The sequence below is a fragment of the Macrobrachium nipponense genome, chromosome 19 (assembly GCF_015104395.2).
Source record: "Macrobrachium nipponense isolate FS-2020 chromosome 19, ASM1510439v2, whole genome shotgun sequence".
NCBI lineage: Eukaryota > Metazoa > Arthropoda > Malacostraca > Decapoda > Palaemonidae > Macrobrachium > Macrobrachium nipponense.
In genome coordinates, this window is record NC_061088.1 from 64,589,203 (window position 1) to 64,615,017 (window position 25,815).

Sequence of the window (25,815 nt, forward strand, 5' to 3'; positions counted from 1 at the left end):
AGCTCAATCAATTCTAACATTTACTACACGTTATTATGAATAAATATTAAATTTCCTTTTCCTTCCTTGCAAACTATGTGAGTGTCTACCGAAAAGTTCGGTAGTTACACGTAAACAATTCTTCGAAATTTTCGAAGCCAAAGTTATTAAAACAAATTAATATGCGTATGCCGAACCAAAGATCCAGTACTTCCCTACAAAAGATAGCCCAGAAGATCGATGGCGATAAAATCCAAAAATCAAGTCAGGAGGAACTGCAAACGTTGTTTACATTCCAAGCGACAGAAAAAAATATGAATAGAAACGGAATGGTTCCTAATCCTGCCACCCAGGGCAGGACGGTAGATCACCTGAGCTACCTGCAGCGTGTGCCGCGAAATTTGGATTTCTGTCGGGGACGACGGAGTCTTAGCTATGTATATATCTGCCAGGTAAGTTGATTGTATGAAACCAGTACTTAATACTCAACAGACAAGAACATATCCGCCTAAGGCACCCCCCAACAAGCCAAACATTAACACCATCTCTCTTACTACGCTTCAACCTCCACACTTCTGGTCTCTGCAAAGGAAAGTGATGAGTATCTCAGGCACCATAAACAAATACAAATGTGTTGGCCTAACTGCAAACTTTGGCCTAAAATGATGTCTTAACACTCACAAATTACTTCAAGGTATACTTATATTTACAAGGTGCTTGCGACTAGCCTATGGCTGGTAAACAAATTCCAAAAGCCAAGAATGACCTTATGGAATTATGTAACATTCAAGAATTACTTTAAAGGTAATTATTAACCAAAGACTTGTACATAGCCTAATCCTGGTAAATAAATAACAAACGCAAATATTTTGGGATACGGGAATGGTATAACATTCGAGAATTACTTTAAGGTAATCATGTATTGTCGGCTTGCAAATAGCCTATGTCCCGAGAACAATCACGAATGCAAAAGAATTGTCCTAATTGAATGGCGTTACATTCAAGGAATACTTTCAAGGCAATTATTAACCGGTGACTTGCATGTAGCTTAAGCCCAGTATACAAAATATTAATGGCAAAGGTTTGGCCCAAAGGAGTATAAAAAACATGAATGCCAAAGTTTTGGCCTAAAGGAATAGTATAACACTCACAAATTACCTGTGTCTTGCTAATAGCCTATGGCCAGTAAACAAAACCTAACAACAAAAGTTAGGCCTAAAGGAATGATGTAACATCAATATTACTTAAGGCAATTATTAACATAGCCAAACCCAGTAAGAAAACATACAGGCATGAGTATTTGGCCTGTGTAACACTACTGAAATCTGGTGTTATAACTGGAGAATAAAAACAAGCTGCTGTAAGCACCTCATGTTTAGTCAAGCGTGGGGGGGCAGAAAAAAAAAACAGAAATGAAGTGATTAGCTAAGTTCAAATTGAATGATTAGCTAAGTCATTCCTAGTACAATTGCCATTGGGGGACGGCAATGTATACCTATGTACACTGAGCAATCAAAGTGCTACTAGCAAAATTTGAATTTAGGCTGTTGTTATATGGAAACTATAGCTTATTTTAAGTGCTTGGTAAGTCACGTGTAAAAATAACAATTATAATAGAATCCAAACACAAGCTACACTCCTACAACCGTGTGTAGCCATAGGATGGCAAAAAACAAATTGGACCTCTTTGATGGGTTGTCCTCATCTTCCCCAGAAAGTTGGCGGGGTCTAGTCATCTACTCAAACAGAAGAAAATGTTACCGCATATTTTTTTTTCGAAATTCAAAAGCTGCCATGCGAGTAGAAAACTACAGCGATGCAATTACTGAGCGAAGTTTCTTACATAAAAACTTTAAATACGGCACAAAATTGGTAATAAAAATGAATTACCAATTAAAAGCAGTCCCCGGTTATCAGTGATCCGGTTCTACGGTGCTTATCTAGCACTGAAAATCGGTGCCATAATACACCAATTTTCAGTTATCGGCACCAATAATAGTTATGGCGCCAATACATATATAACAGGGACACCATTAACAGGTTAGCACCAAAATCCAGTTATCAGCACCATAAGCACCATAAATATGTTATTGTTATTATACAATTAAGTTTGTTCATACTTACCTGGCAGATATATATATAGCTGTATTTTCTGAAGTCCGACAGAATTTCAAAACTCGCGGCACACGCAGTGGGCGGCCAGGTGGTAGTACCCATTCCCGCCGCTGGGAGGCGGATATCAGGAACCATTCCCATTTTCTATTCATATTTTATTAATGCCACTGTCTCCTGAGGGGAGGAGGGTCCGGGTCTAATTTACTTATATATAAGCTGCCAGGTAAGTATGAACAAACTTAATTGTATGATAACAATAACATTTTGTTCATGCCACTTACCTGACAGATATATATATAGCTGAATCCCACCTTCGGATGGTGGGAAGAGACAGAATAGGATTTTTTAGGAAACTTAAATTAAGTAGATGATATACATCTTGGTTCCTCACCTGTTAGCAAAGAAGACTCTGTGATTACTGTCACTTAAGGCTGCTTTTGCTTAAATCAGAGTTGCCAGCCAGGTGGAGACCTGTAGTGCTGGTGCGCTCTGGATGATCTGTCAACGGGTACGAGACCTCAACGTGACAAGACCATCGAGCCATACATATGAGGGCAACGAAGCAACTGACCACCACCTGACCAACTATTCAAAAAAAAAAAAAAAACCCTTAAACTAACTAAAGGATGGGAGATCTTCACATAAGACTCACCACAACCTAAAACACAACAATAAAACTACCTAAGCCTAACTAAGGGATAGGGAAAGAGCTACTTCCAGACCCCAAGACTGTGTCCGCCAGAAACGTATGGCCCCAGTGAATTACAGTCGTCATAAATCGTTCTCACATCCCTTAGGTAATGTTGAGGCGAAGACGGATTACTCCTCCAAAAGGTGCAATCAAGAATGTCCTTGATTGCATATTCTTTTGGAAGGCAAAAAAGAGAGGTAGCGACAGCTCGAACTTCGTGAGCTTTCACTCGTAATAGGCTCAATCAGTCTTCTGGAACAGAATGAATGAGCCTCCTTAATTAACGTCCCTCAGAAAGAAAGCACAGCATTCTTAGATCAAGTAACTCTGGTCTCTTCAGAGCACCAGAGATTACCTGAGGGACCTCTTACCTCTTTTGTTCTATGTACATAGAACTTGAGAGCCCTGACCGGGCACAGGGCTCTCTCTGGTTCTTGGCCCCACCAGACTTGACATACCCTTGATCTCGAAAGTTTTCGGCCAAGGATTCGAAGGATTTTCATTCTTCGCCAAGAAAGTTGGGTTCAAAGAGCAGACAGCATTGTCTCCTTTGAATCCCACTAAATTACTAAACGCTTGAATCTCACTAACTCTCTTAGCCGTCGCAAGAGAAGTTAGGAAAAGAGCCTTCCTTGTCAAGTTTCGAAGAGACGCTGCCTGAAGCGGTTCGAAAGGGCTTGACATAAGGAACTTAAGAACACGTCAAGGTTCCATGACGGAGGGTCTCATTTGAGGAATCTTCGAAGTCTCGAAAGATTTTAAAAGATCATGAATGTCCTTGTTGTCAGAAAGGTCAAGGCCTCTGTGCCTAAAAACCGCTGACAACATGCTTTTATATCCCTTGATGGTAGGGACCGCTAATTTCTGCACATTCCTGAGAAAGAGCAGAAAATCAGCTATCTGGTTCACAGAGGTCGAGGAGAGAAACTCCCTCCTTTTTACAACCATGCCCTGAAGGAAGCCCACTTCGATTGGTAAACAGCTCTTGTGGAAGCACGTCTTGCATTTGCGATTGCTCTCGCAGCTGCTTTCGAAAAACCTCTCGCTCTGGCCAACTTTTCGATAGTCTGAACGCAGTCAGACCCAGAGCGGAGAGGTTTTGGTTGAAACCTTTCGAAGTGAGGCTGTTGAGTAGATCTTTCCGTCCAGGGCAATGTCCTTGGAAAGTCTACAAGGAAAGACAATGACCTCTGTGAACCATTCTCTCGCTGGCCACATCGGAGCAATCAGGGTCAACCTCGTCCCTTCTGAGGCCGCAAACTTCCTCATGACTTCCCCCAAAATCTTGAATGGTGGGAAGGCGTACAGATCCAGACCCGTCCAATTCCAAAGCAACGCGTCTACAGCGATCGCTTCTGGATCCAGGACCGGGGAGCAATAAAGAGGAAGTCTCTTGGTCCTTGACGTCGAGAATAAGTCGACCAGAGGACGTCCCCACAACCTCCAAAGGTCTCGACACACGTCTTTGTTCAAGGTCCATTCCGTCGGTAGGATTTGTTCCCGACGACTGAGAAGATCGGCCCTGACGTTTTGCACTCCTGCAATGAACCTCGTTCAGTATTGTCACCTTTCTTCTCTTCGCCCACAGCAGAAATCTCCCTCGCCAGGAAAAACAAAGTTAGGAGTGTGTTCCTCCCTGATTTTCAAATAAGCGAGTGCTGTGGTATTGTCTGAGTTTACCTGAACAATCTTGTTCTTCAAAACTCCTCGAAAGAACTGCAGAGACAGAAAGATTGCTGCAAGCTCTTTGACATTTATGTGCCAGGCTACCTGTTCCCCTCTCCAGGAGCCTGACACTTCCTTCCCTCCTAGTGTTTTTTTGCTCCCCCAGCCCGTGATGGAAAGCGTCGGAGAACAACACTAGGTCGGGCTCATAAGACTTAGGGACACGCCCTCCTGTAGCTTCTGAGGGTCGAACCACCATCTTAGATGGTTTCTTTATCGGAAGAGATATTCTCAATATGGCATTGAGATCGTCCTTGGCCTTCCACTCGTCCGCAAGGAAAAACTGGAAGAGGCCTGAGGTGCAGTCTTCCCAAGGAAACAAACCTTTCTAGCGAGGAATGGTTCCCAGCAGACTCATCCATTCCCTCGCCGAGCAAGTCTCTTTCCCTAAGAAGGCCGAGATCTTTTCTAAAACCTAGCCGCTGACGTTCCTGGGACGGAAACGCTCGAAAAGCCACTGAATCCATCTGAATCCCCAGATACATGATGGACTGTGTCGGGGTCAGATGCGACTTTTCGAGGTTGACAAGAAGTCCCAGGGACTTTTTTCTTTGCTAGGGCTAAGTGAACTGCAAGTCCTTCAGACACTTTTCTCTCGACGACGCTCTGATCAGCCAGTCGTCGAGGTACAGGAAACTCTTATCCCCGAAGAGTGTAGCCACCTCGCCACATTCTTCATGACTACAGTGAACACCATTGGAGCCGTGGTCAGGCCGAAACACATAGCTCTGAACTGTCACACTTTTTTGTCTAAGACAAACCTTAGATACTTTTCTTGAAAGAGGGTGATCGGGATGTGAAAGTACGCGTCCTGCAAGTCTAAGGACACCATCCAGTCGCCCGGTCTCAAGGCTCCAGAACAGAATGATGGCGTCTCCATCTTGAATTTGGTCTTTTCCACGAAAAGATTGAGCCTGCTTACATCTAGAACTGGACGCCAACCTGACGACTGCTTCGGTACTAGGAAAATCCTGTTGTAAAAACCTGGAGACCCCAGGTCCGCGACTTGTTCCACCGCTCTTTCTCGATCATTTGTTGAAGAAGATCGAATAACACTTGCTTCTTCTCTCCCTGATAGGATGGAGAAAGGTCTCTGGGAGTCGTAGAAAGAGGAGGAAGATCTAAAAGGGGATCTTGTACCCCTGCTCACGATCTTGAGGGACCAAGAGTCCGTGTCCCCCTCTCTCTCCACGCTCCGCAAAAAACTTCAGTCTGGCTCCGACTGGTGTCGAAGGACATGCTTCTCACTTGGAAGGCTTTTGACTTAAAGGAAGTTCTTCCTCGTGAAAACCCTCTCCCTCGAGGAGCTGCTCTCGAGGGGGAGCCCCACGAAAGGGCTTAACCTTCTTCGGCGGTCGAACCGAAGCTGAAGAAGTTGAAGGTACTGCCGAACGTCTTGTAGACTGGGCTAAGAGGTCCTGCGTTGCCTTCTCTTGCCAAACTGCTAGTCAGGTCCTTTACTAAAGTCTGGGGGAGAGATGGTTCGAAAGAGGAGAAAAAAGCAAAATCCGCTTTCTGAGCTGGAGTCACTGAACGAGCTGTGAAATTGCACAGCAAAGCTCTCTTCTTCAATAAGGCTGTTCCAAAATGAGAGACGATCTCCTCCGAACCATCCCTGACGGCTTTGTCCATACATGCTAACACGCTGGACAGCTCCCCCAGACTGAGAGATTCTGGGCTTCTCGCTTGCAGATCCAGAACTCCCAAGCACCAGTCAAGGAAGTTGAAAACTTCAAGAGTCCGGAGCAGACCCTTCAAATGATGGTCCGTCTCCGTAGAGGTACAGGTCACTTTAGCAGTGGATAAAAGAGACCTCCTCTGCGAATCCACCAAGCTGGAGAAATCTCCCCCCTTGAGCTGAAGAAGGATACGAACCCTACTTCCCCCCTTCTTTTTTGTTCTATACAAATACCCCCTTTTCCGCTGAGTCTAGCTGGAGGCAAAGCGAAAGTCGTCTTGCCTTGATCTCTCCTTCGTACCATCCAATCTTGGAGTTTCTTGAACGCGCCGTTTAGTGGAGAGCGAAGTTTTCATCTCAACAAACTCCGGGGTTTTACCAGTCTTAGAGGATGAAAACTGCGAAGGAGGAGACTTGGGAGCTGCAGGCTGAAACTTGTCCTCGAAGGAGAACGCAACAGCCGCACGAGAACTTTATAATCTGAGATTGAAGGGGCAGCAGAAGGTTCCTCTTCAACCGAGTCAGCCGAACTACTCGGCTCTCCTTCTTCTCTAAACGGAAGAGGAGACCGCCTGTCCGGAGAGGGCGTACTAATGTCGGGTCTTGTCTTAATCAAAGGACCCCTATCCTTAGTGGATGAAGCCTTATTTCGGCTGTCTTCTTTATGGCGCTTACCACTTGAAGCAGGTAGAGCGTCCTGACGAGGACGAGCGTCCTTAGCGACACCCGAGGCAGCCTCACTTGCCAGAGAAGCGTCCTTACGTTTCTTCAACGAAAGGGAAGACAGTTAGCCGGAATACGTGCATGTGCGCGCAAACTAGCGTTCTTGGGGTACGACTTCTTGGTCGGAGTCCCCAAAAGCGTCTTGAAGAGCGTCCTGAACGTCCTGTCGAGCGTCCTGGCGAGCGTCCTGGCGAGCGTCCTGGCGAGCGTCCTGACGAACGTCCTGCCGAGCGTCCTGCCAAGCGTCCTGCCGAGCGTCCTGACAAGCGTCCTGCCGAACGTCCTGCCGAACGTCCTGCCAAGCGTCCTGCCAAGCGTCCTGCCTAGCGTCCTGCCTAGCGTCCTGACGAGCGTCCTGTCGAACGTCGTGCTGAGCGTCCTGCCGAGCGTCCTCAAAAGCGTCTTGACGCAATGTCTTCCTAGAGACGAACGAGATCGGCGAATCGCCGAAGGAGACGCGATCGGCGAACGAGACGAAGTAGGAGAGGGAGAAGGAGACTGCTTCGTCCTCTTGACGGGCAGTTCTAAGGTCCTTCCTCCGCTTAGGCTCGACTGCTGCTGGGCGCAGTCCTCTGAGCCATAAGCGTCGATAGCTGGTCCTGAAGGGACAAAAGAATGTTCTTCGTTGGAGAGGACGAACAGAGGAAGCAGGACTGATCCTGCGAGAAGACGAGGGCGAGGGGATGCCTCCTTCCTTCTCACAGGTACTAGCTACCTGCTTCTCAGGGAGACGCGCCTGTTGCACGCAACCCAGCGTCCCTCATCGGAAGGAGATCTTACCCCTTTTCTGAGCGGAAAGCGTCATACGCATCCTCCGACGAAAGCGGCGATAACAGGACGTGAAGCGTCCCCCCCCTCAACACGAAACATCCTTTTCAGAGGACGAGAGTCTCTCCGAGCGCTCCACCCCTTGCGCGGGAGGACGCTTCGGAGGACGAAAAGCACTCCTTCAGGACGCGCGCTCGTGCGCGCTCCTTGGCAGCCTGGAACTTTTGCAACAAGGAACCTGCCGAAGGGACGCCAGATCGGTGGGGAGCCCCCGTAACCCTCCCTCTTGCGGATTTCGACATACCCTCCCTCCCTGAGTCTTGGGAGTCCGATAGAAGGTCTAGGCCTAGAGGCATTATGGGGCCGATCTGACGCCCCCTCCAAAACACTAGGGGCACGATCACACACTTGCACCGAGCCAGTTTCCAAGGCTTTCACTTTGGTCTCCAGAGTGCGTAAGAGACTCCAAAATAAGAGAGAGAGCATTGCTTCTCCCGACACAGAATCAGAGCCCGAAGGCAACACAGGTTTAGGAGATGCAACTCTACAGGTGTTAATACAGGAGAGATGTTAGCCTTACCTTTGGTAGAACCACTCCTGGAGGAAGACCTCCTGATCCTATCGCGTTCCAATTTAAGGCGATAGGACTCATATACTCTCCAATCATCATCGGTCAATCTCTCACATTCATTGCACCGATTATCCACCAAACAATTATGCCCCCTACAACTCATACATACTGTGTGGGGGTCTACCGATGCTTTCGGTAGCCTCACCTTACAATCAGTCCTCACACACACTCTGAAACTCACAGCACTTGATCCAGACATCACATTTACAGAAAAGCCAATACAAAGTCAAAAAACGGTCCACTATCGCGCATGCCAATTCAACAATCCAATTCAATACCAAAAAACCAATCAGATACTTAAAAGCGAGTCAAATCCAAAAAATCCTGAGCAGAGGTCTGTAAAATGATATTGTTATGATACAATAAAGTTTCATACATACTTACCTGGCAGATATATACATAGCTATCGACTCCGTCGTCCCCGACAGAAATTCAAATTTCGCGGCACTCGCTACAGGTAGGTCAGGTGATCTACCGCCCTGCTCTTTGGGTGGCAGGACTAGGAACCATTTTCCGTTTCTAATCAGATTCTCTCTTCCACCTGTCTCCTGCGGGGAGGCTGGGTGGGTCTTCAATTGTATATATCTGCCAGGTAAGTATGTATGAAACTTTATTGTATCATAACAATATCATTTTCATACATTCAACTTACCTGTCAGATATATACATAGCTGATTGACACCCTTTGGTGGAGGGCAAGAGACAGCTAACTACTGACTAGACAGGTAAACAACACATGTTGTAGGTATTTATAGACCTTGGTTCCTACCTTATCAGGTGGAAGACTTCGTGACTGCTGTCTATGGAGTCTGCTTCACCTCAAGAGCCTTAGCGAGATAGTGATCTGTGGCCAAGAGTTCTTGTGGATCTGTCGATGGGGTCTCATCCACTTACTCGACAGAACCTAACTGGCACTTGTCAATGGGAGCACATCCGCTTATATGACAACACGCCTTTATTTAAGGAGCACACAACCGATCCCAATCACCCGAACCTAACACCCGTGTTAGTTCTAAGATTGCCAAGAGCTATCCCCAAACTCTTAGCAAACAACCACAAACTCAATAACCACACATACAATAATACAAAAAAAATATCCTTTTTTTTTTTTTTGTACCCTCCTAAAAGTCAGCTGTTCACTCGATCTCCTAGTGAAGAGAAGTGAAGGGTCGCCTGTGCGCACACCTGACACTTCCCATGCACAGGAAACTCAAGAACACATCCAACAAGAGGGTTACATACAATATTAAGGATCGGTGCTAGCTCCCTTACCCAGAACCGTCTGTGCTGACACAAACGGACCTAGAGAAAAACATTTCTCATACGTAACTCGCACGTCTTTTAAATAATGAGATGCAAACACAGAGTTGCATCTCCAATAAGTTGCATCCCCCAAATGTTTTTAAGTGAACATATTTCTTTGGAACGCCACAGAGGTTGCGATTGCCCTAACTTCGTGGGCTCTCACTCTTAAAAGATTAAAAGAATCATCTGGACAATTCTTATGAGCTTCCGTAATAACACTTCTAACAAAGAAGGCTAAGGCGTTCTTGGACATTGCTCTCTTCTGGGGGGTCCCCCCCCCCCTTTTACTGAGCACCAAAGACCTTTTTGCAAACCCCCCAACTGCTTCTTCCTGTCCAGATAGAAATTTAGAGCTCTACTGGGCAAAGGGATCTTTCTGCCTCTCTGCCACCAAACTAGAAAGTCCTTTTACCTCGAAGCTCCTGGCCAGGGATTCGAACGGGTTTTCATTTTTGGCAGAAAGAGAGACTGGAATGAACAAATTGCAGAGTCTCCTTTGAAGCCGACTCGTGATTCAAGGGCGTGCAACTCACTGACTCTTTTTGCCGTTGCAAAGAGATCGAAAACAAAACACTTTCTAGTGATATTACGAATGAAGCAGTGTGTGGTGGTTCGAATTCTTCGGAGGATAGAAATTTAAGAACCACATCTAAGTTCCAGCTTGGAACCTTAGGTTCAAGTGACTTTGATGTTTCGAAGGAACGAATGAGGTTCGTGCAAATCCGTATCATTCGTTAGATCTAATCCCTTGTTTCTAAAGACTGCTGAAAGCAATACTTCCTGTACCCCTTAATAGTCGGTACAGAGAGATGCGGACTTTTCTCTAAGAAACAGAAGGAAATCCGCAATTTCGGTCACAGAGGTACTGGAAGAGGACAGCTTCTTCGACCTGCACCAGCTTCTGAAAACTTCCCACTTCGATTGGTACACTCGCCTAGCAATTGCGCTTGCTGCCTGGCGAGAAAAATGACATTGTTATGATACAATAAAGTTTCATACATACTTACCTGGCAGATATATACATAGCTATCGACTCCGTCGTTCCCGACAGAATTTCAAATTTCGCGGCACTCGCTACAGGTAGGGTCAGGTGATCTACCGCCCTGCTCTGGGTGGCAGGACTAGGAACTATTCGTTTCTAATCAGATTCTCTCTTCCACCTGTCTCCTGCGGGGAGGCTGGGTGGGTCTTCAATTGTATATATCTGCCAGGTAAGTATGTATGAAACTTTATTGTATCATAACAATGTCATTTTCATACATTCAACTTACCTGTCAGATATATACATAGCTGATTGACACCCTTTGGTGGAGGGCAAGAGACAGCTAACCAACTGACTAGACAGGTAAACAACATATGTTGTAGGTATTAATAAACCTTAGTTCCTACCTTTTTAGATGGAAGACTTCGTGGCTACTGCCCAGGAGTCTGCTTCATCTCAAGAGCCTTAGCGAGATAGTGATCTGTGGCCAAGAGTTTCTTGTGGATCTGTCGATGGGGTCTCTTCCACTTACTCGACAGAATCCTAACTGGCGTTTGTCAAATGGGAGCACATCCGCTTATATGACAACACGCACTAATTTAAGGAGCACACAACCAATCCCGATCACCCGATCCTAACCCGTGTTAGTTCTAAGATTGCCTAGAGTTATCCCCAAACTCTTTGCAACAACCACAAACTCGAAACTCATACATACAAAAATAACAAAATTTTTGTACCCCTCTAATAGTCAGATGTCACTCGATCTTATGAAGAGAAATGAAGGCCGCCTGTGCGACTACTGACACTCCCATACACCGAAAACCCAGAACACATCCGACAAGAGGGTTACGTACATAATTTAAGGATTGGTGCTTTCTCCTTTACCCAGAACCGTCTGTGCTGACACAAACGGACCTAACGAAAAACAGTATCATACGTAACTCGCACGTCTTTTAAATAATGGGATGCAAACACAGAGTTGCATCTCCAATAAGTTGTGTCCCAAAATGTTCTTTAGTGACATATTTTCTTTGGAACGCCACCGAGGTTGCGATGCTCTAACTTCGTGGGTCCCACTCTTAAAAGATTAAAAGAATCATCTGGACACTTCTTATGAGCTTCTGTGATAACACTTCTAACAAAGAAGGCTAATGCGTTCTGGACATTGCTCTCTGGGGTCTTTCACTGAGCACCAAAGACCTTTCTGCGAACCCCCCAACTGCTTCTTCCTGTCCGATCAAAATTTTAGAGCTCTAACTGGGCAAAGGGATCTTTCTGCCTCTCTGCCCACCAAACTAGAAAGTCCTTTCACTTCGAAGCTCCTGGGCCAGGGATTCGAAGGGTTTTCATTTTTTGGCCAGAAAAAGGGACTGAAATGACAAATTGCGGAGTCTCCTTTGAGCCAACTCTTGATTTCAATGGGCGTGCAACTCACTGATTCTTTTTGCCGTTGCAAGAGACATCAGAAACAAACACTTTCTAGTGATATTACGAAACGAAGCAGTGTGAAGTGGTTCGAATTCATCTGATGAAAGAAATTTAAGAACCACATCTAAGTTCCAGCTTGGAACCTTAGGTTCAAGTGATTTAGATGTTTCGAATGAACGAATGAGGTCGTGCAAATCCTTATCATTCGTTAGATCTAATCCTCTGTTTCTAAAGACTGCTGAAAGCATACTCCTGTACCCCTTAATAGTTGGTACCGAGAGATGCGACTTTTGTCTAAGAAACAGAAGGAATCTGCAATTTCGGTCACAGAGGTACTGGAAGAGGACAGCTTCTTCGACCTACACCAGTTTCTGAAAACTTCCCACTTCGATTGGTACACTCGCCTAGTAGATGATCTGCGGGCTCTAGCAATTGCGTTGCTGCCTGGCGAGAAACCCTCTCGCTCTGACAAGTCTTCGATAGTCGAAAGGCAGTCAGAGCAAGAGCGGGTAGATTTTGATGGTACCTCTCGAAGTGGGGTTGTTTGAGCAGATCTATTCTGTTTGGAAGAGATCTGGGGAAGTCCACTGTCCATTCCATCACCTCTGTGAACCAAATTTGAGCTGGCCAATACGGAGCGATCAGAGTCATCTTGGTTCCTTCGGATGCCACGAATTTTCTGACTACTTCCCCCAGTATCTTGACGGGGGAAAAGCGTAAACGTCTATTCCTGACCAGTCCAGGAGAAAGGCGTCTGTTGCATAAGCCCGGGGATCCTCCACCAGGGCACAAAATGTATCTATCCTTTTGGAGAGGAATGTGGCGAAAAGATCTATTTGAGGCTTCCCCAAAGGAGCCAAAGGCTCTGACAGACTTCTGAGTGGAGTGTCCATTCTGTGGGAAGGACCTGGAATCTCCTGCTCAATCTGTCCGCTCTCACATTCCTCTGCCCCTTGAACAAACCTTGTTAGAAGAATTACCTTCCTTTGGTTCGCCCAAATCAGTAGATCCCTGCCAGCTCGTACAAGCAAAAGAGTGTTTCGTCCCTCCTTGCTTCTTGACATAAGCCAGAGCTGTCGTATTGTCTGAATTTATCTGCACGACTTTGCCTCTGACTAAGTGTTCGAAGCTCTTTAGCGCCAGGTGAATTTGCTAAGAGCTCTTGCAATTTATGTGCCATGACACCTGTTCTGCCGACCAGGTGCCTGACACTTCTCTGGATCCCAATGTTGCACCCCAGCCCGCCTCCGAGGCGTCTGAAAACAATGTCAGGCTTGGGTTCCGTACTTGCAGGGACACTCCTTTGTTTTCCCTTAATGGAACCAACCACCACTTCAAATGATGTTTTATTTCTTCCGATATTGGAAACGTGTCCGAGAGCTGACCTGTCTTCCAACTCCAACTTCTTCTTAGGAAGAACTGAAGCGGTCGAAGATGTAATCTTCCTAGGAGAAAGAACTGTTCGAGCGAGGGAAAGGGTTCCCAGAAAGGCTCAGCCATTCCCTCGCTGAAGTGCGCTCTTTCCCTAGAAAGTTCGATACTGTGGCACAGCCTTTCTTTAATCTCTCTTGAGATGGAAAAACTCGAAAACACCCCGAGAATCCATCTGAATCCCCAGATAAACCACGTTCTGGCTGGGGATCATCTGAGACTTCTCGAGGTTCACGATCAATCCCAAAGACTTTGTCAATTCCAGTGTTATTAACAGGTCCTCCAAACACTGCTTTTGAGACCTGGCTCTGATGAGCCAGTCGTCCAGGTACAGGGAGACATTTATCCCTTTCAAATGTAAGTGCCTTGCTACATTTTTCATCACGTCTGTGAAGACTTGAGGAGCCGTGGACAGGCCGAAACACAGGGCCCTGAACTGATAATTTCTTCCTTCGAACATAAATCGAAGGTACTTCCTCGACGAATGGTGGATCGGATGTGGAAATATGCGTCCTGAAGGTCTAGGGACACCATCCAATCCCCTTGTCGTAGTGCTGCAACGGACTGAGGCCAGACGTTTCCCATGCTGAACTTCTGTTGTTCGAACGAATTTGTTTCAGCGCACTTACGTCCAGTACCGGTCTCCATCCCCCGAGGCTTTTGTTACAAGAAACAAGCGATTGTAAAACCCCGGAGTTGCAATCCAGCACAAGTTCTATTGCTCTTTTGTCCCACATCTGTTCCACCATTTGACGAAGAGTATCCCTCAGAATAGGGTCCCTGTATCTGGCGGACAATTCCCTCGGAGATGTTGTCAAGGGAGGAATGTCCTTGAATGGGATTGCGATACCCCTTCTTGATAATCGACATCGTCCAAGTGTTGGCTCCTATGTCTTCCCAGGCTTTCGCAAAATAATGTAGCCTGGGCTCCTACGGGTGTCGATGAGGACAGAATTCTCACTTCCCTTTCTTAAAGGGACGGAAGGAAAGACTGCCCCTCTTATCGGTTGACTTCCTTCTGGCGATCGGTCTAGTTGGAAGACCTCCTCGAAAGGGCTGTTTCTGAGCTGGGGCGAGCCACTTTCTTTTCCTCACTAGCCACAGGCCTATTCTTCCTTGAGGATTGTCTAAGGAGATCCTGGGTGGCCTTTTCCGTCAGAGAATGCGCGATGTCCTTCACCAACTGCGAGGGAAAAAGGTGTTCAGAGAGAGGCGCAAAACAATAAGGCGGCTCTCTGCGAAGGAGAGACGGCCTTCGTGAGGAAAGCACTGTGCACCGCCCTTTTCTTTAAAACTCCTGCACCATATAGGGAGCATACCTCAGCCGATCCAATCCTGAACAGCCTTATCAATGCAGGCGAGGATGCAATTTAGGGTTTCTGGGTCGAGTTGTTCCTTTTCCTGAGATTTCTTGGCCAGAACCCCAAGGGACCAATCTAAGAAGTTAAAAAACTTCTAAAGTGTGAAAAAGTCCCTTGATGAGGTGGTCGTTTCCGAAAGCCCCCATGTTACCTTCGCTGCATTCAAGGCGTGCCTTCTCGACGAATCCACCAAACTCGAGAAGTCTGATTCAGCTGAAACGGACAGAGATAATCCCATATCCTCTCCCGTTTCGTACCAATTCCTCTCCTCCCTGTAAGTTTAGCGGGAGGCATACAAAAGACCGTCCTTCCTAACTCCTTCTTCTTCTTGAACCAGGAGTCAAGAGATTGTAGAGCTCTCCTCATAGAAATAGCAGGCTTCATTTTAAGGAAAGAGGAAGACTTGAGTGTTTCGTGCTCGAAAAAAACTGAGAGCGGGAGAAGGGGGAGCAGCTGGCGTCAAAGAGTCTCCATATTCTCCAACAGAAGGGACGAAAGAACTTTATAATTTAGAAGGATCCCTTCCTTCATTTCGTCCTCCGAGGCATCTTCTGGGTTGATAGGCTCGGAAGGAGAAGGCTCTCTTCTTTCTACTGACTCTTCTCTTACTCTCTTACGAGTGTCAGGCTCTTCATACGAGGAATGCGCCTGGTGTACAGCAGGAGTATCTCGCCTGGGAGGAGTAACGTGCTTGGAATACTCCTGGCGCTTGGCAGGCGCAGAGCGCCTCGAATACTCCTGGCTTTTAGTAGCGCATTTGTTCAGAATACTCCTGGCGCGTGGTAGGAGTATTAAGTTCCCGAATACTCCTGGCGCCTGGGAGGAGTATAAGCTTCGGAATACTCCTGGCGCCTGGGAGGAGTAACGTGCTTGGAATACTCCTGGTGCTTGGCAGGCGCAGAGCGCCTCGAATACTCCTGGCTTTTAGTAGGCGCATTTTGTTCAGAATACTCCTGGCGCGTGGTAGGAGTATTAAGTTCCGAATACTCCTGGCGCCTGGGAGGAGTATAAGCTTCGGAATACTCCTGGCGCCTGGGAGGAGTATTAAGTGCAGAGTACTCCTGGCGCCTGTGAGGAGTATAAGCTTCGGAATACTCCTGGCGCCTGGGAGGAGTATTTAGTTCAGAATACTCCTGGCGCCTGGGAGGAGTATCTAGGCCCGACGACTCCTGGTGTCTGGTAGGAGCACGTCGTTCCGAATACTCCTGATCCTTAGCATGCGTCTGATGTTTAGTAGGAGTATTGATTCCGGTAGGCGCTTTCCGTCTCACAAGCGCTCTACTCCTAACAGGATCTTCCTCTTCAGCTAACTCTTGGCGCTTGATTGAAGATCTTGAATGTTGTACTGGCTCGTTGCGCCTACTCGGAGCCTGGCTTCTGGTTGGCGCCCTACTCTTGACAGGAGTAGCTTCCTTTCTTACTTCTCTCCTGTCTAGCGCACCGCCCCCCCCAGAGATGGCCGCCTGTGCGACAACTCCCCTGAAGGATGCGTCGCGCCTGCAGGAGATAGGTATTTAGATCTTTAATAGGAAGCCTATCATCCTTCTTACGAGTAGGCTCCTTATAACGAGTTCCTACTAACAAGGCTAATTGCTCTTGCATATTCTTCAAAATTTTCTTGGTTGAAGAATCTTCCGAATTAGGCGAGGGAGATCTGGAAGGCGCTCTAGGATCCCTTCCAGACCCAGAGTCTGAATGTATTCTCGCCTTCTTTATTACCGAAGGCGCTCCTCCTTCTGAGAAGCGCTCGGGACTCGAATTGAGCTCATGCTCTTCATACTCTCTTCAAAGGACGGGAAAGATTCGACTCCTTCCATCCTCTTCTCGGAGAAGGCGAACTAGACGACGAAAAGCACTCTCGAAGGACGCTTTTCCTATAGCGGTCCTTGGCAGTCGATACGCTCGATTCTGCCGAAGGGACGCCTGATCGTTGGGGATTCTCCACAACCCCCGTACGGCTTTCGACTTTCCTTCTCCTCCGGGCCAGGGAGCTTGGAAGAGGTCTAGGCCTGGGAGCGTCGCAGAGACGACCAGACGCCCCCTCCACTACACTGGGGACACTAATATCACTACCACATTCACTTTCCTTACCTTCCAATGCTGCGACTTTTTCCTGCATTTTCTGAAGGGAAGCTTAAGTTCTGCTATTTCCGAAGCAGAACTAGAGGGATTAGCAATTTGTGAACGGGCTGAAACAGAATGGTCATGATCATCATAGGAAGAAGCTACAGAGCTAGATAGTAAATCATGAGAGGCAGACATTCTGCGGGTTTTATAAGCCGCCTTCCTCTCTCTATCTTTCTCTAACTTCTTCAAGTAAGAAGTTAGATTCTTCCACTCTTGTGCACTCAGTTTCTCACACTCGTTACACGTATTCTCAATCGAACATTCAACCATTCTACACCCCCTACAACTAGTGTGAGGATCTACCGAAGCTTTCGGAATCCTCACCTTACAGCCCTCATTCACACACACTCTGAAACTAACACTAGAATCAGACATATTCACAAATTCCAAAAACCAAGTCCAAAAAACAGTCCACGATAGCGAATGCCAAACAACGATCCAAGTACGTCACCAAATATCAGCGAGAGATGATCAAAAGCTTTGCGAAAAACGAATTCTAGTCAGGAGGAAGTAACAACAATGTTGATACAGCCGGCGACAGAGAGAATCTGATTAGAAAACGGGAATAGTTCCTAGTCCTGCCACCCAGAGCAGGGCGGTAGATCACCTGACCTACCTGTAGCGAGTGCCGCGAAATTTGAAATTCTGTCGGGAACGACGGAGTCGATAGCTATGTATATATCTGACAGGTAAGTTGAATGTATGAAACCCTCTCGCTCTGACAAGTCTTTCGATAGTCGAAAGGCAGTCAGAGCAAGAGCGGGTAGATTTTGATGGTACCTCTCGAAGTGGGGTTGTTTGAGCAGATCTATTCTGTTTGGAAGAGATCTGGGGAAGTCCACTGTCCACTCCATCACCTCTGTGAACCAAATTTGAGATGGCCAATACGGAGCAATCAGAGTCATTTTGGTTCCTTCGGATGCCACGAATTTTCTGACTACTTCCCCCAGTATCTTGAACGGGGGAAAAGCGTAAACATCTAGCCCTGACCAGTCCAGGAGAAAGGCGTCTGTTGCATAAGCCCTGGGATCTTCCACTAGGGCACAAAATGTGTCTATCCTTTTGGAGAGGAATGTGGCGAAAAGATCTATTTGAGGCTTCCCCCAAAGGTACCAAAGGCTCTGACAGACTTCTGAGTGGAGTGTCCATTCTGTGGGAAGGACCTGGAACCTCCTGCTCAGTCTGTCCGCTCTCACATTCCTCTCCCCTTGGACAAACCTCGTTAGAAGAACTACCTTCCTTGGTTCGCCCAAATCAACAGATCTCTTGCCAGCTCGTACAGAGCGAAAGAGTGAGTCCCTCCTTGTTTCTTGACATAAGCCAGAGCGGTCGTATTGTCTGAGTTTATCTGTACGACCTTGCCTCTGACTATGTGTTCGAAGCTCTTTAGCGCAAGGTGAATTGCTAAAAGCTCCTTGCAATTTATGTGCCATGACACCTGTTCTGTGACCAGGTGGGCCTGAAACACTTCTTTGGATCCAATGTTGCACCCCAGCCCGACTCCGACGCGTCTGAGAACAATGTCAGGCTTGGGTTCCGTACTTGCAGGGATACTCCTTTGTTTTACTTTTAAGGGAATCAACCACCACCCCTTTAAATGATTTTTTATTTCCTCCGAGATTGGAAACGTGTCCGAGAGCTGTCCTGTCTTCCAACTCCAACTTCTTCTCAGGAAGAACTGAAGCGGACGAAGATGTAGTCTTCCTAGGGGAAAGAACTGTTCGAGCGAGGAAAGGGTCCCCAGAAGGCTCAGCCATCCCTCGCTGAAGTGCGCTCTTTCCCTAAGAAGTTCGATACTGTGGCACAGCCTTTCCTTATTCTCTCTTGAGAGGGAAAAACTCGAAAACCCCGAGAATCCATCTGAATCCCCAGATAAACCACGTTCTGGCTGGGGATCATCTGAGACTTCTCGAGGTTCACGATCAATCCCAATGATTTTGTCAATTCCAGTGTTGTTGACAGGTCCTCCAAACACTGCTTTTGAGACCTGGCTCTGATGAGCCGTCGTCCAGGTACAGGGAGACGTTTATCCTTCAAATGTAAATGTCTTGATACATTTTTCATCACGTCCGTGAAGACTTTGAGGAGCCGTGGAAAGGCCTAAACACAGGGCCCTGAACTGATAGATTCTTCCCTCGAACATAAATCGAAGGTACTTCCTCGACGAATGGTGGATCGGGATGTGGAAATATGCGTCCTGAAGGTCTAGGGACGCCATCCAATCTCCTTGACGCAGTGCTGCAAGGACTGAAGCAGACGTTTCCATGCTGAACTTCTGTTGTTTTACGAATTTGTTCAGCGCACTTACATCCAGTACCGGTCTCCATCCCCCCGCGGCTTTTGCTACAAGAAACAAGCGATTGTAAAACCCGGGGAGCTGCAATCCAGCACCAGCTCTATTGCTCTTTTGTCCCACATCTGTTCCACCATCTGACGAAGAGTATCCATCAGAACAGGGTCCCTGTATCTGGCGGACAATTCCCTCGGTGATGTTGTCAAGGGAGGAATGTCCTTTAATGGGATGTAATAACCCTTCTTGATGATTGACATCGTCCAAGGATTCGATCCTATGTCTTCCCAGGCTTTCGCAAAGAAATGTAACCTGGCTCCTACAGGTGTCTGGAGGACAGAATTCTCACTTTCCCTTCTTAAAGGGACGGAAGGAAGACCTGCCCCTTTTCTCGGTTGACTTCCTTCTGGCGATAGATCTAGCTGGAAGGCCTCCTCGAAAGGGCTGCTGCTGAGCTGGACGAGCCACTTTCTTTTCCTCACTGGCCACAGGCCTATTTTTCCTTGAGGATTGTCTAAGGAGATCCTGGGTGGCCTTTTCAGTCAGTGAATGGGCAATATCCTTCACCAACTGCGAGGGAAAAAGATGTTCTGAGAGAGGCGCAAACAATAAGGCGGATCTTTGCGAAGGAGAGACGGCCTTCGTGAGGAAAGCCACTGTGAACCGCCCTCTTCTTTAAAACTCCTGCACCAAAGAGGGAGCATACTTCAGCCGATCCATCCCTGAACAGCCTTATCAATGCATGTGATGGATGCTATTTAGGGTTTCTGGGTCCAGTTGTTCCTTTTCATGAGACTTCTTGGCAAGAACCCCAAGGGACCAATCTAAGAAGTTAAAAACTTCTAAAGTGTGAAAAAGCCCTTTGAGGAGGTGGTCCGTTTCCGAAAGACCCCATGTTACTTTTGCTGAATTCAAGGCGTGTCTTCTCGATGAGTCTACTAAACTCGAGAAGTCTGACTCAGCTGAAACGGACAGAGACAATCCCATATTTTCTCCCGTTTCGTACCAAATGCCTCTCCTCCCTGTAAGTTTAGCGGGAGGCATACAAAAGACCGTCCTTCCTTTCCTAACTTCCTTCTTCTTCTTGAACCAGGAGTCAAGAGATTGTAGCGCCCTCCTCATAGATATAGCAGGCTTCATTTTAGGAAAGAGGAAGACTTGTGCGTTTTCGTGCTCGAAAACAGAGAGCGTGGAGAAGGAGGAGCGGCTGGCGTTAAAGAGTCTCCATATTCTTCCAAGAGAAGGGACGAAAGAACTTTGTAATTAGAAAATCCTTCCTTCATTTCATCCTCCGAGGCATCTCTGGGTTCATAGGCTCGGAAGGAGAAGGCTCCCTTCTTTCTTCTGTTTCTTCCCTTACTCTCTTCCTTTCTGAAGAAGCACTCCTAATTGAAGAGGGGCTAAGAGTTACTCTCTCTTTGCTAAAAGATTGACGCTTGGATGACTCCTGTTGGATGTCAGGCTCTTCATGCAGGGAATGCGCCTGGTGTACAAGCAGGAGTATCTCGCCTGGAAGGAGTAACGTGTTTGGAATACTCCTGGTGCTTGGCAGGCGCAACGCGCTTCGAATACTCCTGGCTTCTGGTAGGCGCATCTTGTTCCGAATACTCCTGGCGCCTGGGAGGAGTATTAAGTTCAGAATACTCCTGGCGCCTGGGAGGAGTATAAGGTTCGGAATACTCCTGGCGCCTGGGAGGAGTATTAAGTTCAGAATACTCCTGGCGCCTGGGAGGAGTATAAAGTTCGGAATACTCCTGGCGCCTGGGAGGAGTATCGAGGTCCGAAGACTCCTGGCGCCTGGCAGGAGTATGTCGCTCCAAATACTCCTGATCCTTGGAATGCGTATGGTGTTTAGTAGGAGTATTGATCAAGGTTGGCGCTTTTCGTTTAACAAGCGCTCTACTCCTAACAGGATCTTCTTCTTCAGTTAACTCTTGGCGCTTGGTTGAAGATCTTGAACGTTGTACTGAATACTCTGGCTCTTTGCGCCTACTCGGAGCCTGGCTCCTGGCTGGAGCCACACTCTTGACAGTAGTAACTTCCTTTCTTACTTCTCTCCTGTCTAACGCATCGCTCCCCCCAGAGATGGCCGCTTGTGCGACAACTCCCCTGTAGGGTTCGTCGCGCCCGACAGGAGATCGGTATTTAGATCTTTTAATAGGAAGCCTATCATCCTTCTTACGAGTAGGCTCCTTATAAAGAACTCCTACCAACGAGGCTAATTGTTCCTGCATATTCATTAAAATTTTCCTGGTTTGAGGAATCTTTCGAATCAGGAGAGGGAGATCTGGAAGGCGCTCTAGGATCTCCTCCAGACCCAGAGTCTGAATGTTTTCTAGCCTTCTTTATTACCGAAGGCGCTCCTTCTTCAGAGAAGCGCTCGGGACTAGAATTGAGCTCATGTTCTTTCATACTCCTCTTCAGCGGACTGGGAAGTTTCGACTCCTTCCATCCTCTTCTCGGAGAGGGGCGAACTAGAAGAACGAAAAGCACTCTCGAAGGACGCTTTTCCTATAGCGGTCCTTGGCAGTTTTGTGATATGATAGATTCTGCCGAAGGGACGCCTGATCGTTGGGGATTCTCCACAACCCCCGTACGGCTTTCGACTTTCCTTCTCCTCCGGGCCAGGGAGCTTGGAAGAGGTCTAGGCCTGGGAGCGTCGCAGAGACGACCAGACGCCCCCTCCACTACACTGGGGACACTAATATCACTAGCAAAACCACATTCACTTTCCTTACCTTCCAATGCTGCCATTTTTTCCTGCATTTTCTGAAGGGAAGCTTTGAGTTCCGCTATTTCCGAAGCAGAACTAGAGGGATTAGCAATTTGTGAACGGGCTGAAACAGAATGGGCATGATTATCAGAGGAAGAAGCTACAGAACTAGACAGTAAATCATGAGATGAAGACATTCTGCGGGTTTTGTAAGCCGCCTTCCTCTCTCTATCTTTCTCTAACTTCTTCAAGTAAGAAGTTAGATTCTTCCACTCTTGCGCACTCAATTTCTCACACTCGTTACACGTATTCTCAATCGAGCATTCAACCATTCTACAACCACTACATGTAGTGTGAGGATCTACCGAAGCTTTCGGAATCCTCACCTTACAGCCCTCATTCACACACACTCTGAAACTAACACTAGAGTCAGACATATTCACGAATTCCAAAAACCAAGTCCAAAAAACAGTCCACGATAGCGAATGCCAAACAAAGATCCAAGTACGTCACCAAATATCAGCGAGAGATGATCAAAAGCGTTGTGAAAAAAGAATTCTAGTCAGGAGGAAGTAACAACAATGTTGATACCACCGGCGACAGAGAGAATCTGATTAGAAAACGGGAATGGTTCCTAGTCCTGCCACCCAGAGCAGGGCGGTAGATCACCTGACCTACCTGTAGCGAGTGCCGCGAAATTTGAATTTCTGTCGGGGACGACGGAGTCGATAGCTATATATATATCTGACAGGTAAGTTGAATGTATGAAACAGTTGTTTACCGACCGGCGACAGAAAAAAATATGAATAGAAAATGGGAATGGTTCCTGATATCCGCCTCCCAGCGGCGGGAATGGGTACTACCACCTGGCCGCCCACTGCGTGTGCCGCGAGTTTTGAAATTCTGTCGGACTTCAGAAAATACAGCTATATATATATCTGTCAGGTAAGTGGCATGAACAAACTTCTATTTTTGGTTATTGGTGATTTTTGCTAATCATCAAGCCATCAGAATGGAACTCCCGCCGATAACTGGAGACTGCCTGTAATAAGGAACATGGGTGAAAAAAAGGAGGTTCAAAGCAAAATGGAGACGTACAAGCTTCAAATGACTTACATTCAAGTAATTAAGGAGAAACCATCACTACAATGAAGAAAATGTACACTCAAACAGCAAAATTTAATTAACGAAAAGCAGGACCTGGTCAATTACTGGGGAGCAAAGTCAACAGGTCTGTACAGACCAAAAGACACACTTGGAATGACCACTTTCTGCCAAACGAGGGACTTTAGAGTAAGGATGTGCTGATGCTGAACTAGATCCATAATTTTTTACCTTGTCTGCAAGAGGAGTATGCCTGAAGGCAATCATAAAGTAATGGGTTTCAGTGCTAAAACCTTGGAATTGTCCATCACCTACTTAGTTAGCAGTGGCAGGCAATACAATTTACTTCAGTATTTTTTTAAAACAAATTAACTTTTAAACAAGACTAATGAGCTAATGAATGCTGACATTTAGGTATGGGCCAAACACAGTACAGTACTGCAAATTATCCAATTCCCCCAGAACAGTTGATATCCGAACATGAGCCATAAGCTCATCTCACTTTTAGTATGGTGTTTAAGGGCACCGGCTGGCTAATGCCATTTTTTAAGGACAGGACTTTGACATTCATACCACTTAATAAGGTGAATTGGGACATCAAACTGCATATGATTTTCGGTTTTGTGATACCAATGCGATTTATCCCGAAAGTCACCATTTTCAAATTCTATCCCCTCCCTTGATACTTAATATTAAGATTTGGGATTATGTACTACCATATATAGACTTGATGTAGACCTCCAATCAAATGTACAGTTTTTTTTTGCTAAAAGTCATTTTTTTTGGAGATATGAATTTTTTCATTATGGTAAAAAAAAAATAAACCTTATAAATCTGGAAAAAAAATTTAAGAAAATAATTAAAATTGGAAAAATGGGTTAGATTTGATTGTTCTATAATGTCTTTCTAAGTTATAAACCAAATTTCAATGCTATAGCTTTAAAACTAAGGGAGAAGATAGAAGTTGAAGATCAATAAGTATAGTTTTGAGTTAAGGTCGTTCAAAGATTTCCTTTGTATTTTTACAAAGACAATGTTAATAAATCATGATTATTATGAATTTTATATTCCTTTTAGGGTATTAATAAACCAAAACTATGTTATTTATCATAATTTAATTATAAATGAAGATTCCTTGCTCAAAGATCATAGCCATCACTAACTCCGCTAATATCGCCAATAGTATTATGATCTTCTGAACTCTTATTAAGGCAAATTTCCTTCTGTATGTTAGCGAGATGTTTTGATTTTCTTTTCCTCTTTGGCATGATGAAAACCTTGCCGAAACAAAGAAAAAAAGACATAAAAGCAAGCGAATGTCAGAGGTGAAACTCTAATGTGTACTCTATTTCGTGTTTCTGCTCGCACTGAAGGGTGTAAAGCTCAGTCTTCCCGTTTTGTGACTCACAGAGTCTCTACAGATGCCATTGCTCACAATTTGTTTGATAATAATTATCAAAATTTAAGATAACAGAATAAATACTGCATTTTCTTGTACGGATTAATGTTTTTGGCTTATTGAGTTACTTTTACTAATTACCCTGTAACTATGAAAGTAAGAGGAATTTTGGCGAAATATTTTGTATACGCATTCTCCATTGCCATACGAAGCTCCAGAAATTTTTTCACGCTTTTGCATTTTCTGCCCTATATTGGCCGGCCGGCACCCTTAAGCTTACATAGAACATGGATCTCTAAAATTTACACCCATCTATTCTAAATCTGCCCTTGCTACCTTCTTCCATATTCTATAAACTGGGCTAACCATGACTGGGTACCATATTGTACTAGCACTCATATGAGTCAATTGCATAGGTATCTACATCTAATTCATTACACAAAAATCAGCAGGAACAGTTTTTGCATTTTTTCTAGTGCCTCAAGGCAGTTCAAAGAACTAAATGCAACAAACACACTCACCTCACCAATTCCTTTGCATCCTGAAACTTTTACTGTAACCATGTAAAAGACAACATCAGCAGGGTTCCTTAGAGACTGTACCACTAAATGGTTGTGACCAAACAAAGAAATTCTATTGATGGACTCAGACTGAGGACTTGTGATGTTAATGAAATTCTCAAGTAAGTTTTCTGTCAGTTCATTCCCACACTTACGACAGAGTATATGATCTGTGAAAGATAATTTTGTCAAACTATACTAGTTCCTTCAAACATTGTTAAAATATTATTAACAAATGCACAAAGAAAATATAAATTATCTTTTTTATATGCACATTACCTTTACTACTAATAAAGTACCTTATTTGCATATCATGAGTTGACCCCAATTCTGAATTCCATGTCTAAATTTATATGGCATTTGTTCAAAGACAGTCAGGACCTTCATCACGACATGGATTCCCTGTACAACCTTATTACAGCTTTTACCTCATTGCCCCTAGTAGAACTTTGAATTACTGTATTAGCTAGGGGGCTTGTAATCATTATCATAAGGAAATCTATAATGCATATTCTAATTCACCTGACAGTTAAGGCAGTTCTTAATATGCTGTTTGAGCAGTCCTCAGTTATCAACAGACTCAATTAATGGCGATTTGGTTATTATGTTTTGTGATGTTTGTGTAGCGCCATAAAATCGGTGATTTATGGCACAATAACAGGCCAAGTTTCGGTTATCAGCTCCATAAGGTGCGAATAATAGAGTCATGGCGGCACCATTAACCGAAACTTGGCGCCAAAAGTGCCGTAAATCACTGAGTTTCAGTTAAAGGCAGTTTTTGCTTATCAGCACCTAGCCAAGAACA

General features: G+C 45.7%; 1 protein-coding gene across 5 annotated transcripts in view; it reads right to left on the bottom strand.

Annotated features, from left to right (window-relative positions):
* LOC135217648 (protein cereblon-like) overlaps window positions 1-25,815 on the bottom strand; it is a 191,230-nt gene that overhangs the window by 78,671 nt on the left and 86,744 nt on the right. For all 5 annotated transcript variants that reach the window (XM_064253625.1, XM_064253647.1, XM_064253632.1 and 2 more), the window contains exon 2: window positions 24,972-25,180. In XM_064253625.1, the coding sequence (XP_064109695.1) occupies window positions 24,972-25,180 (209 nt within the window). The remainder of the gene's footprint in view (window positions 1-24,971; window positions 25,181-25,815) is intronic.